The sequence below is a fragment of the Schistocerca cancellata genome, chromosome 6 (assembly GCF_023864275.1).
Source record: "Schistocerca cancellata isolate TAMUIC-IGC-003103 chromosome 6, iqSchCanc2.1, whole genome shotgun sequence".
Lineage (NCBI taxonomy): Eukaryota > Metazoa > Arthropoda > Insecta > Orthoptera > Acrididae > Schistocerca > Schistocerca cancellata.
The window spans coordinates 486,799,332-486,812,324 of NC_064631.1; the positions used below are offsets into that span (position 1 = coordinate 486,799,332).

The following is a 12,993-nucleotide window of genomic DNA, read 5'->3' on the forward strand; positions in this document are numbered from 1 at the left end:
CTAAATATGAATCATGTAATGTTTTACAATAAGTAGAAAAATAGAATAGTACATAAATATAGAATTTACCTAACAGTTGCACCAGCAGCTCATCATGTCTACTCAGAACCACATATCAGAGCACAGTGGTTTGCAACTGTAGTCAGTGTTTGAAACAGGTACTGTATTTTATGGACTATAAAAACTACTTTTTTCGTTGAAAAATGCCTCCAAAATTCAGGTTTGTCTTATACTCAAAATTAATATAAAAAGTCCTGTGTTTCATTTAAAATTCCCACCAGTCTTAAAAATGGTCTGTTCAAACAATTCTGGAACATTTATGATTTCACACCAGTGGTGTGTTGGAGCAAAATGAGGTTTGCATCACTGCACACGCCTGTGTTTAATGTGCAACTGCTAGAAGTTATATTGTTGTATGTCTGTCAGTTACTGTTCAGTGCTGCATTGAGTAGACTGTTGTCTCGCACAGTTTGGAATTTCGAGATGGCAGAGTTAGAGGAGCAACGTGTCTGCATTAAATTTTGTGTGAAACTCAAGTACACCTTTACAAAGACACACCAAATGATTCATGAAGTCTACAGTGATGAGTACTTAAGCCATACTCGGTGTATGGTTCACATGGTTTAAAAATGACCAGGTGGAAGTTAAAGATGACTCTTCTTTAGGACACCCTTTGACGTCTACTTATGATGCTCATGTCAGGAATGCCGACAAAATTGTGGATGCCAGTTGAAGGCTAGCTATCCAAGAGGTTGCAGAAGAATGTAACATTTCAGTTGGATCATGTCATGAGATTCTGACACAGCATCTTGGACTGCATCGTGTTGCCACCGAGTTTGTCCCACGACTCATGAATCAAGACCAGAAAGACCTTCACCTTGTGATCTGTGAAGAGCTTCTGGATCACAAGAATGAGATGTTCCTTAAGAGAATTGTGACTGATACTGAGACTTTTTTTTATTACCAAATTTGAAAACCCCATTATGGGCAACGAAGATTTGTGACAATAGACAAGATAAAAGGAAATTCAGAGATGGTGCTTCACATGAACCAGCAAGAGGCATACCTAAAATGCTTCCAGAAGTATAAATGACATTTGGAGTGGTGTATCAATTGTGGAGCAGCATATTTTGAAGGAGACTATGCACAATAAATAAAAGGTAATCATGGAAAAAGTTTGTGAACAAAGTTTCAGAATTTTTTGAACAGACTTTGTATATCTGATGCTGTGGAAAACCTCTCTCTGTCTAGCAACATTGAATTCAACTGGCAGCAGCAGTGCACCAATTTGACAAACATAAGTAGTGGAGATTCACAAGCTTGCTAACACAGTCTCCCTCCAGCCCTGCCATCACAAACCCACAACACTGTCTAGCCTATGATGCATCATTGCAGTCTACAACACCAGCGAACTTGAATTGAAAGTGATTTGTGTTAACGGTAACAGTATAATAATTTTGTCGGTGGCTGGTTTTGTAATGGAAAAAAATAAAAGGGTTCAAATTAATAAAAATAAAAGGTATTCATATGATGTGGGCTATAAGTCAAAAGTAACAGTATATGCAGAAAAACATGGAAATAGAGCTGCTGAGCAGCATTTTGACCCTCCACCAACAGAAAAAAACCATTTTTGATTGGCAGGCTAGTAAAGAAGAACCAAAAAAAATGAGGAATACTAAATGTGCAAATATAGGACTGAATGCAAAATGACCAAAACTAAATGATGTATTGAAATGGATTCAAGGTCATCATCAAAATGGCATTATAATTAATACAAAAATTATTCAAATACATGGTTGTAAGTTAACACTACAGTAGAACTTAAACAGACTTTAAGGATGGAGTTGGTTGGTGCTATAGGTTTATGAAGCATCATGGAGTTCGCACGAGAACCAAAACCAAAATATCTCAGAAAATGCCACAAGGGTATGAGGAGAAAGTATTATCTTTCCATCACTTTATTATTCAACTTAATAGCAAATATGGATAAAACTGCTCTGACATGTGATATACTGTGTAACACAACTGTTACTGTGAAAGGTGCTAAAACTGCAGTAGAAAAACAAGTGGCCATGAAAAAATGCGCTATACTGTTGTCCTCCCATGTCGTACTGGTGGTATTAAGCTTAATCCAGTGATCATTTTCAAGCACAAAGCAATGCCAAAACCTGCAATGCTGTCAGGTGTTGTTGTTCACATACATGGGAATGGTTGGATGGATGATGCTAGTATGAAATTATGAATTAAGAGTATGGGAGAGAAGGAAAGGTACTTTATTAAAGAAGAGTTCTCTTCTTGTGCTAGATCAATTTAGTAGTCATTTGGAAAATTCTGTGAAAGAGAAACTGTGACAGGGAAATTCAGAGCTTGCTGTTATTCTGGGAGGACTTACTTCACAATTGCAGCATCTTGATGTATTGGTAGATAAACCATTCAACATGTATATGAGAGAGAAATGGAACAAATGGACGAAGGATGAAACCCAACATGAATTCATGCTGAAGAGAGCTTAAAATGATCTATAATCAAACAAGCGTGTTGATGGATAAAACAGCTGTGGTCTAGAACTAGAGAAGACATTGTTGACAAATCTTTTCAGGAAGTGCAGCATAAGTATTGCTCCCAATAGCATTGAAGATCATATTGTATATGAAGAGGACAACGATGATGATGAAGAGGCAGAGGAAGAAGAAGAAGAAGAAGAAGAAGTTAGTTCAGATGACGATTTTCTGGGATTTTAAAGATCTGTTTGGTTTTATTAATTAAGAATTTTTGGTAGTCTGTCTTTGCAGTCTAATAATAAAAATGGTAAAAATGTTATTTTAAAAAATTGCTTAAAAATTGAGGTGCTCTTATAGTCTATAACATTTTACTGTCTGTAAAATATGGTATATGTTGGAGGTAGGGGAGAGGGGGTGGGAAATGGAATGAGGCTGGTTGGGGGAGAGGAAAGGAAGCAGGGAGGGGGTTGTGTGGATGTCATGAGTTCAAAAAAAAGGCTTTTGCTAAAATTACAGACATATAATTATGTAAAAATTCCCATTAAAATACTAATAGTGTACAACAGTGGATATGTAAGATGTCAGTGGCATAAAATAATAAAATTATAAAGTGTGCAAGGGGGATTGTTAGTGGGGAAAGAAGGCAAGGGAGGGAGGGATAGTGGCAGGGATGCTATGAGTGTAGCAAGAGAGGGTCTTATATTAAAACTGCAAAACATTAATTATGTAGAAACCTTTCTGTTAAAAAACCAGAATGGATGTTTAAAACTATTAAAGGGGCTAAAATAGTATAGGTTATAAAAGTATAGGGTTAGAACAATGGATGCATAAATTATGAAAGACGTAAAGATCATCTAGTTACAGGAGGAGGATCATGTATAGGACCTAGGACTGCATGTAGTGTCCTTAAATAATGAATTTTTTTTAAAACAATGGAAGTATAAAACTGTTAAAAATATAAAATTTGAAAGCCTCTTCCAATTGTCCACCTCACTGAAGTACACATATGACCAGCAGCTCCACTCACCAAGAAGAGACAGTGGCAGCATATCGGGTCACAAACTGTCCTAGCAGTAGGCCAGTGTGCAGATTGGCTTCCGTACATACTGCAAAACTGCACATCATACAGTACACCACCATACAGAAGCAAATGCAATTAACAATAACTGTCACACCCTGTTTCCTGCAATTTTAATTACTGGCAATGTTTTTAAACATTTATGATATTTAATGACACTTCATATAATTCTAGGTCGTATACATGGTTCCACTTCTGTAATTTTACAATCTTTTTATGTCTTTCACTATTTATACATTCACTGTGCTAGCCATATACTTTTAATATTTCAATGAAAAAATTTTATATGATTTTATTTTTTACACTTTCAGCGTAAGGACCTTATGGTTTTATACTTTCAAAGTTTCACATTTTTGCTACCTTATGTTTCTAATTCAGCTTTTGCTGATTTAGTTCCACTGTTATGATCTACTATTTTATCCCATTTTACAGTTTACATGTGCATTCTGGTTTTTCAACATATGGTTTTTTACATAATTGACTTTCTGAAATTTTAGTATAAGATCCTACTGTGTTAAATGCATAGCACCCCTGCCACTGTTCCTCTCTCATTTCTCCCTTGCATTCTTTCCCTGCTCTCTATCCTTCTCACTCCAATTTATAATTTTGTGCCATTTACATTTTACATATCCATTGTTCTACATTATTAGTATTTTAACAAGAATTTTACAGAATTACACATTCTATAATTTTATCAAAACTCCAACAATGGAAAATCCAGGATGGAATGTAACAGTATTATGATATGGATAGTTGTTACTCATCATATGGAGGAGATGCTGAGTCACAGCAGACAGGCACAACAAAAGGACTGTCAGAAAATGAGTTTTTGGCAACGAGGCCTTCATTGGAACAGAACATGCACTTTCACACACACACACACACACACACACACACACACACACACACACACACAGTTCACCCACACAGATGACTGTAGTCTCTGGCTGCTGAGACTCATTTTCTGACAGTCCTTTTGTTGTGCCTATCTGAAACTCAGCATCTACGCAGTTTGGTGAGTAACAAGTACCCTTTTCATAGTATTTTTAGCAAAACTCCTTTTGTTAAAGTCATGACATCACCACCACCCACTCCCCCAACATCCTTGCCTCTCCCCCTCAGCCAGCATCATTCCATCCCTTCTCCCCTCTTCCGTACCTCAAACATGTACATATTTAAAACATTGACCACAGCTGCAGAACACAGTGCTCTGATTTGTGGTTCTGAGTAGACAATATACACTCCTGGAAATGGAAAAAAGAACACATTGACACCGGTGTGTCAGACCCACCATACTTGCTCCGGACACTGCGAGAGGGCTGTACAAGCAATGATCACACGCATGGCACAGCGGACACACCAGGAACCGCGGTGTTGGCCGTTGAATGGCGCTAGCTGCGCAGCATTTGTGCACCGCCGCCGTCAGTGTCAGCCAGTTTGCCGTGGCATACGGAGCTCCATCGCAGTCTTTAACACTGGTAGCATGCCGCGACAGCGTGGACGTGAACCGTATGTGCAGTTGACGGACTTTGAGCAAGGGCGTATAGTGGGCATGCGGGAGGCCGGGTGGACGTGCCGCCGAATTGCTCAACATGTGGGGCGTGAGGTCTCCACAGTACATCGATGTTGTTGCCAGTGGTCGGCGGAAGGTGCACGTGCCCGTCGACCTGGGACCGGACTGCAGCGACGCACGGATGCACGCCAAGACCGTAAGATCCTACGCAGTGCCGTAGGGGACCGCACCGCCACTTCCCAGCAAATTAGGGACACTGTTGCTCCTGGGGTATCGGCGAGGACCATTCGCAACCGTCTCCATGAAGCTGGGCTACGGTCCCACACACCGTTAGGCCGTCTTCCGCTCACGCCCCAACATCGTGCAGCCCGCCTCCAGTGGTGTCACGACAGGCGTGAATGGAGGGACGAATGGAGACGTGTCGTCTTCAGCGATGAGAGTCGCTTCTGCCTTGGTGCCAATGATGGTTGTATGCGTGTTTGGCGCCGTGCAGGTGAGCGCCACAATCGGGACTGCATACGACCGAGGCACACAGGGCCAACACCCGGCATCATGGTGTGGGGAGCGATCTCCTACACTGGCCGTACACCACTGGTGATCGTCGAGGGGACACTGAATAGTGCACGGTACATCCAAACCGTCATCGAACCCATCGTTCTACCATTCCTAGACCGGCAAGGGAACTTGCTGTTCCAACAGGACAATGCACGTCCGCATGTATCCCGTGCCACCCAACGTGCTCTAGAAGGTGTAAGTCAACTACCCTGGCCAGCAAGATCTCCGGATCTGTCCCCCATTGAGCATGTTTGGGACTGGATGAAGCGTCGTCTCACGCGGTCTGCACGTCCAGCACGAACGCTGGTCCAACTGAGGCGCCAGGTGGAAATGGCATGGCAAGCCGTTCCACAGGACTACATCCAGCATCTCTACGATCGTCTCCATGGGAGAATAGCAGCCTGCATTGCTGCGAAAGGTGGATATACACTGTACTAGTGCCGACATTGTGCATGCTCTGTTGCCTGTGTCTGTGTGCCTGTGGTTCTGTCAGTGTGATCATGTGATGTATCTGACCCCAGGAATGTGTCAATAAAGTTTCCCCTTCCTGGGACAATGAATTCATGGTGTTCTTATTTCAATTTCCAGGAGTGTAGATTGCCGGCGCAACTATTCGGGTAAATTCTTCATTTATGTACAATACTTTTTTTTGCTACTTATTGTAAAATATTAGATTGTATGTATTTAGTTTTACTTTGTTTATGATCTGAAGATGATCCTGTGTGATCAGAACAAGCAATCTAATAAAAAATGTGCAACTGAGACTGTGCAATAAATGAGAATTACCTTAAATATCTGTTATTTGCCAGACAATTTATGAGGGCGTGCTCAAAAGTAATGCCTCCAAATTTTTTATTCTGTTCTCAACATCGGATGAGGTGTCACATTTCATACATGTCACTTGATCGACATTTTTGCTGAACAAGTTGCAACCCTCTGCCACTAGAGGGCTCTGAATTGTAGTGTGTAACATGTCATTGTGTAACATAACTACGTCGGTGAGAAAATTGAAAATTCAGGAAACTGAAAGCACCAATTCAAAGAGTTTGTCCACATGTGAGGCCCCCCCCCCCCCCCCCCCTACTTCAGCATGACATTGCCAGAACACACACGAGTGCTGCAACCTCTGTAACAATCAGACACCTTGAGTTCATTGTCATTGATCATTTTACATACAGTCCAGACTTGGCCCCATCCAATTTTTATGTGTTTCCAAAACTTAAAAAAGGCCTTTGCAGACTTCACTTTGGTAGTGTCAAAGAGGTGCAAGCTGAGGTGAGGTTGAGGCTCCGTTAACAAATTTGAACGTTCTACAGTGATGGTATCAGCAAACTGGTCCCTTGTTGCTAGAAATATGTTCATCACCAAGTTGACTATGTTGAGAAATAAATGTGCAGACATGAAGAATAAAGTTTGTTTTATTTAAGAATGTGCAAGAGTTTTCACATAAAGATTTCAGAGGCATTACTTTTCACACAGCCTTATACTTTTGTTCTTTATTATACCTCTCAAATTAGATGTTTCTTGCATTCTTGAACTGACACAGGCCAGCTATTTAAGAGTTTGTCTGTGCCAATGTGTAAGTGCCTAAAAGCTTGCGGAAACTGTATAATTGTTGGATTTATATTGTATAACTCGAGGGTTTATATACAATGTTTCTTTTTGTGGACAGGCGTGTATGATTCAGCTGAGTAGCTATGCACACTTCCAAGGTGCTTTCATTCAATAGAAGTAAAGAACACCAGTTAACATCCAAGTTAATATGTTGCCAAGTAACTAATGCTTGTCGATAGTATATATTCAATAGAGATATAACAAAAATGCACTGAAAATAAATATAGCAGCACATTATTATTGTAATTTTATTGTCCATGTATGTTTAAACATTGAGATGGAATCGACAAATTAAAGACACCATAAATATAGAAGTAGCTGCATTTATTAGAAGTAACTGTTAAAAGTTGCAAGACTTCAGTGACACAACTTAGTTATCAGTTGTACTTAAACTGTCAGTTTTGAACTGCAGAGTGAGCTCTTTTCTTTTTCCCCTGATTGAGGATAATTGTTTTGTAATCACTAATTAAATGAGATTGATTTTCTACAGACACAGTCCAAACTAATAAAAGTACAATCAGGTTCAGCAATTGGAACAGCTAAACGAACAGATCAAGCTGGAGGGGCAAATGGGGACGATGTTGAATGCACACGAGTGAAGCTGTGTGCCAGGCCAGATGATCAGCTGGATCTTTCTGAACAGGTAAAGTTTAAATCTAACATGCTGCAAGCTTCCATTTTGTTATATTATTAGTTTTTGATAGGCATCCCTGTTAATTTGATATTGAAGAATTTTTTAAGCAGAAGGAAGTCATGACAAGTAAATGACAGAAGCACTTTCACTTATACAGTGTTATGTGTTTTCTGTTTAAAACAGTGAAGTGTCTGAATCTGTTTTGCATACAGTGAACATTTCATTCCTCTGCCAGCTGAAATGTCATTGTTTGCTAACAATATATAAGGAAACTTGCAATTTAATTTATATTGTTCCTTGAAATTTTGCACATGTTTTGGTCAGTTACTGACAACTGCCATTTCACCGGACATTTCATGGGACAATCTATGCACCAAAGAAATTTTAAGTTTCATATATTTATATTTTTTCTTTATGTTTTCACTTTTATTTTTCATCACTCTTAAATCTACAGCTGTATACTCACTCTTCAAATCACTGCACTGCCAGGGCATAAGATACCTCACTGTCACTGCTACGTACCTTTCCCCCTACCTCCCTCCTACCTTTCCACCTGTACTCTCTAGTGAGAACAGTTGTCTCTAGTCTTCTGTGCATTTCGAAAGCTAACTTTGTAACCAAGGTCTCTAGGCAATGTGTTACTGAAATATTTTATAGCAATAAATACTTGAAATTTTATTCACATATGTTATTTTACTGAATGGCAGCTTTCTTTCTTCAAGTTTAGTGAGTGTCTGTATTAAACTAAACTCTCAACTCAACCAAAAAATCAAGCACAAAGTATAAAATTTTTTCAACTTCTGTAGGCTAACTGGATGTGACTTCTTGCATTTTGTTACAATTTTCTGGTGTTGTGACTTCACTGTGTACAACATCGTCACCCACAAAGAGCCTCAGGGAGCTTCTGTTGATATTCACTAGACTGTTTTTGGCCGATTTCATCTCTGATCATACAGTTTAAGAGTGAATGTGATACATCACTATTTCAAAGTTTGCTGAAAAAAATATGTTTTGAAGTTCCACATGACACCTCTCCAAAACTACAATATTCTGATTTTCTACAGACCTCTCTAAATGAGAGTATTTGTGAAAATGTCGTAATGAAAGGAAAAATTGAAAAATTGCGATAAAAAACCAACTGTGATAGAGATCTGAATTTATTTTAAATAAATGCTTTGTTCCCAATACTATGATATATGATTAATAAATATGCACTTCTGACCTTTTTTCATTTTTCTTATTGGAAAAATAAACTACAAAAATTTGTAACTTTTTGTGAATTTCAAAATTGTTTTGAAAATATGAATAGTCACAGGATGTTAACTGTCTTGAGAAATTAACTGTCAGCTATGACATTAATGCCAGAAATTCTTAAACTGTCAAAATATTTTTACATAAAATTAAAGAATCTGAAATTTTTTGGCTACTTAAAAATATTTTCACAAAAAATCCCTATAATAAATGTTCTAAAAATTTCATGGTATATTAGTTGGTCATTGTACTTAGGGAATGTACAGTCAGAGTGGGCAGTACTTGTCTGTACAAAATGCGAGAAATTTTTTAGGTAGACCTAGCTCTACTCTCAAGGTCAAAAAATCGTGGACACTCAAATATTTAAATTGATCACTGATTTTAAGTAAATATCATGCAAAACTGGTATTTCTGAAGCAAAATAAATACTTTACAGCATTTTAAGTGAGTGGGGAAAACAATTCATATTTTTGTTCAAAAGCATTTTATAACAAAAATGAGATAAATAGATTTTTTATACCTATTTTTCTTTTTGTGGTATTATTCACAAATTATTATCATCTTCTGTCATGATTTTACTTCAGTTTCCGTGAATGAAAATTGCCTACAATGTAACAATTAACACTGCATTGTTGAAAAGTATGCTTCTCATTAAACTTGTATAGCCGAGCTGGATTTGGCCACGGAAAAGGATGATCCAACAAAAGCAGTACTTAGGAAATGGGAACTGCACACTGATATTTTGATGATGGCCATTTGAAAACATTAGCAGGACCACGAGGTGTCATAAAGGAGATGATTATTACAATCCACTGCCCTACATGGAAACGAATTATTCTAGCACTACTATAGACCAAATAATAATTAGCTCCAAAACAAAATATAAATCAGTTGTAATTAAAGCTGGACTCACAGACCATCATGCTCAGGCTATAAGCTTTTGTGTAAACACTAATCCATCCTATAATTATATGAGGAAGACAACACACATGGGCAGAACTTTCAGTAATGCTGCAGTACAAACATTCCGAATTATCTCCAACTAGAATCATGGAAGCTAGTGCATGGTACAGAAAATATTTCTAAGTTTCAGACATTCATGAATATATTTAAATATTATTTTGATCTTGCTTTTCCATTGAAAGCCAAAACAACCCAAACCACTAGATACAACAAGTGGATTACTAGTGGTATAAGGAAATCTTGTGCTAGAAAACGGTATCTACACAGCTCCGGAGTTTGATAGTTACTTAAGAAAATATAAATCTATCTTAAATAAAATAATAAATGAGGCAAAGAAATGAGACAATGACAAATACATAGAAAATGCTTCAAACAGAACCAGAGCAGTCTGGATAGTTGTAAGGAAAGAAACCCAATCTGACAAAAATAGAGTTAATAATATTGCATTGAAGTCTGGCTTGGAAAACATTAATAACCCAGAGGAAGTAGCTAATAAGTTTAATAACTATTTTATAAATGTAACAGAGAAACTACTACAACAGACCTCCAATAGAACACAGCACACAGAAACAGGGAAAAAAGGTCTCAAGCAAATCAATGTTTCTATAACCAATAAATTTAGAAGAGGTTCAAGTCACACTAAAAAGTCTCAAAATGACACATACTGCAGGCGTAGATGATATACCTGATTTCATTATAAAGAAATGGGGGGGGGAGGGCTTGATTATTGAGCTCTTAACTCACCTGTTGTGACTCGCTGATCTTTCAAAGAGCCGCCCCGCAGTTACGTGCGTCCTCTACATGCGGCGCTGTCTGCCAGACATGCAGCAGCAGCGCTACCTAAGCGCCCAGCCAGCCAGCGGCCGCTAGGCTCGGACTCAGTTATGATTTGATTGTTAAAGTGACACATGTCTTACTCTGTTTACTTGATCTGTGACTTTCATGTATTGTGTCGTCTTTGAAATATATTTGTTCAACTTGAAGTTATAACAATTGGCGACGAGGTAGTGAATTTTTCTTTTTCGTCGTTGACCCATGTGTTTTCGTCGCGGCATCAAATGCGGGATGTCCCTCGCGTTGTCTCTACCTTGTTTTTCCTCCTTACGATGAGACGGCGGAAGACTGGTCTGATTACGAAAAACGTCTTTGACAGCACTTCTTGGCATTTCATGTCGCGGACGACCAAACATGTAAGTCTCTGTTCCTTTCATGGATTTCACCTCAAATGTATCGGTTGTTATCGCAATTGGCTCCTTTGAAAGACCCTGCGTCTTTGTCCTTTGCTGAAATGTGCTCACTTCTGTCGTTTATTTTCAAAAGCATACGCATGTGGTAGCCTTTCGTGTTGCCTTTTATCGTTGTCAAAAACAATCAAATCAATCCTATCACACTTGGACTGCTGAACTTCATGGCCTCAATAGAAAGTGTCAATTTTACTGAATTTCACAAAGAATCCTATGCCGATTCCATGGTACGGGATGCTATTATCCGGTCGGTGCCCGACAAAGAAGTTAGGCAACATGCCCTTCAGTTGGCAAATCCGACTCTAGATGAAGTCCTATCCATCGCTCAGTCTTTTGAAATTCCTTGCGCCGCTGGAGCACAAATAGAGGCATGGGGTGACGTCAGGGAAATACAACCTCTGTGCGCTGTTGACGAAGCATGTGGCGTGTCCCCGCCGGCCGCAGTATGCTCCCAAGCGCAGCCTCAGCCTAACCGTAAACAAACCTCTAAGAAACTGCAGCAAAACCCCCAGCAACTTCCTTCATGTCTGCAGTGTTTTACAAAAAATTCACGAGAGGATTGTCCACAACATTGGGCCGTGTGTCACAAATGCAAAAAAAAGGGCCGTGTGTCATCCGTTTGCAAATCCGACCGCATACATGATGTTCATGAACATGGCACTGATTCTGATTCTGTGTTGTCTGTCAATTGTACTTCTTCCAAAACTTGGTCGAGATGTTCACATGCAGGTGGATACTGGTTCTGCTGCCACTATCATCAATTCTCAGACGTATCTTCAGTTGGGTTCTCCAATCCTGTCACCTGTCACTAGGCAATTACGGACTTACAATAAACAGATTTCTCTCTTGGGACAATTTGATACTGAGGTATTTTACAAATCTGTCGTTTCCCTCTTTCCTCATGAAGCAACATTGGGTTGCGAAAGCTTGAAATTTGTGTGTTTTTCATTATGTGTATCAACATACCAACGCTTTCTCGTTTGGTAAGTTACTTGAAAATATAATGTATTTAAAGCAAAACTTACACACATAAAGACCACTCATCACTCAAAAGTACACAATACACAGCTATGATACAAGGCAAAAATTGGATGTACATGTTCCAAGTGCCAACACAAAGTTATTTCAAAACAGTCTTATCCATCCTAGTATCAAACTGCACAGTGCCTTACCAAATACCATTAAACACATATAAAACATTGGTCACTTCAAATCTAAATTGAAGTTGTACTTGGTTGATCACTGCTTTTACACAGTAAATGAAAATCTACCAAAATAAATTTTTCTCTGTTAACCCAATGTAGTCTCATACAGAAGAACATTTGTATGTTATTTCTCTGTATGTAGTGTAATAATATTTATGTAAGTATTCATAATTAATTGATATATTAATATGTGTTATTACGTACAAAGGTGTATTATGTGTAAAATTGTAAATATAATAGAAGGAAACATTCCACGTGGGAAAAAATATATCTAAAAACAAAGATGATTTGACTTACCAAACGAAAGCGCTGGCACGTCGATAGACACACAAACAAACACAAACATACACACAAAATTCTAGCTTTCGCAACCAACGGTTGCCTCGTCAGGAAAGAGGGAAGGAGAGGGAAAGATGAAAGGATTTGGGTTTTAAG

The 12,993-nt window shown here is 38.7% G+C and overlaps 1 protein-coding gene across 1 annotated transcript in view; it reads left to right on the forward strand.

The window, feature by feature from the left end:
* The window catches only part of LOC126088399 (dynein intermediate chain 2, ciliary), a 259,102-nt gene that overhangs the window by 35,687 nt on the left and 210,422 nt on the right, over positions 1 to 12,993 (forward strand). Inside the window, exon 2 of the mRNA XM_049906538.1 lies at positions 7,752 to 7,904. Coding sequence (XP_049762495.1) covers positions 7,752 to 7,904 — 153 coding nt within the window. The remainder of the gene's footprint in view (positions 1 to 7,751; positions 7,905 to 12,993) is intronic.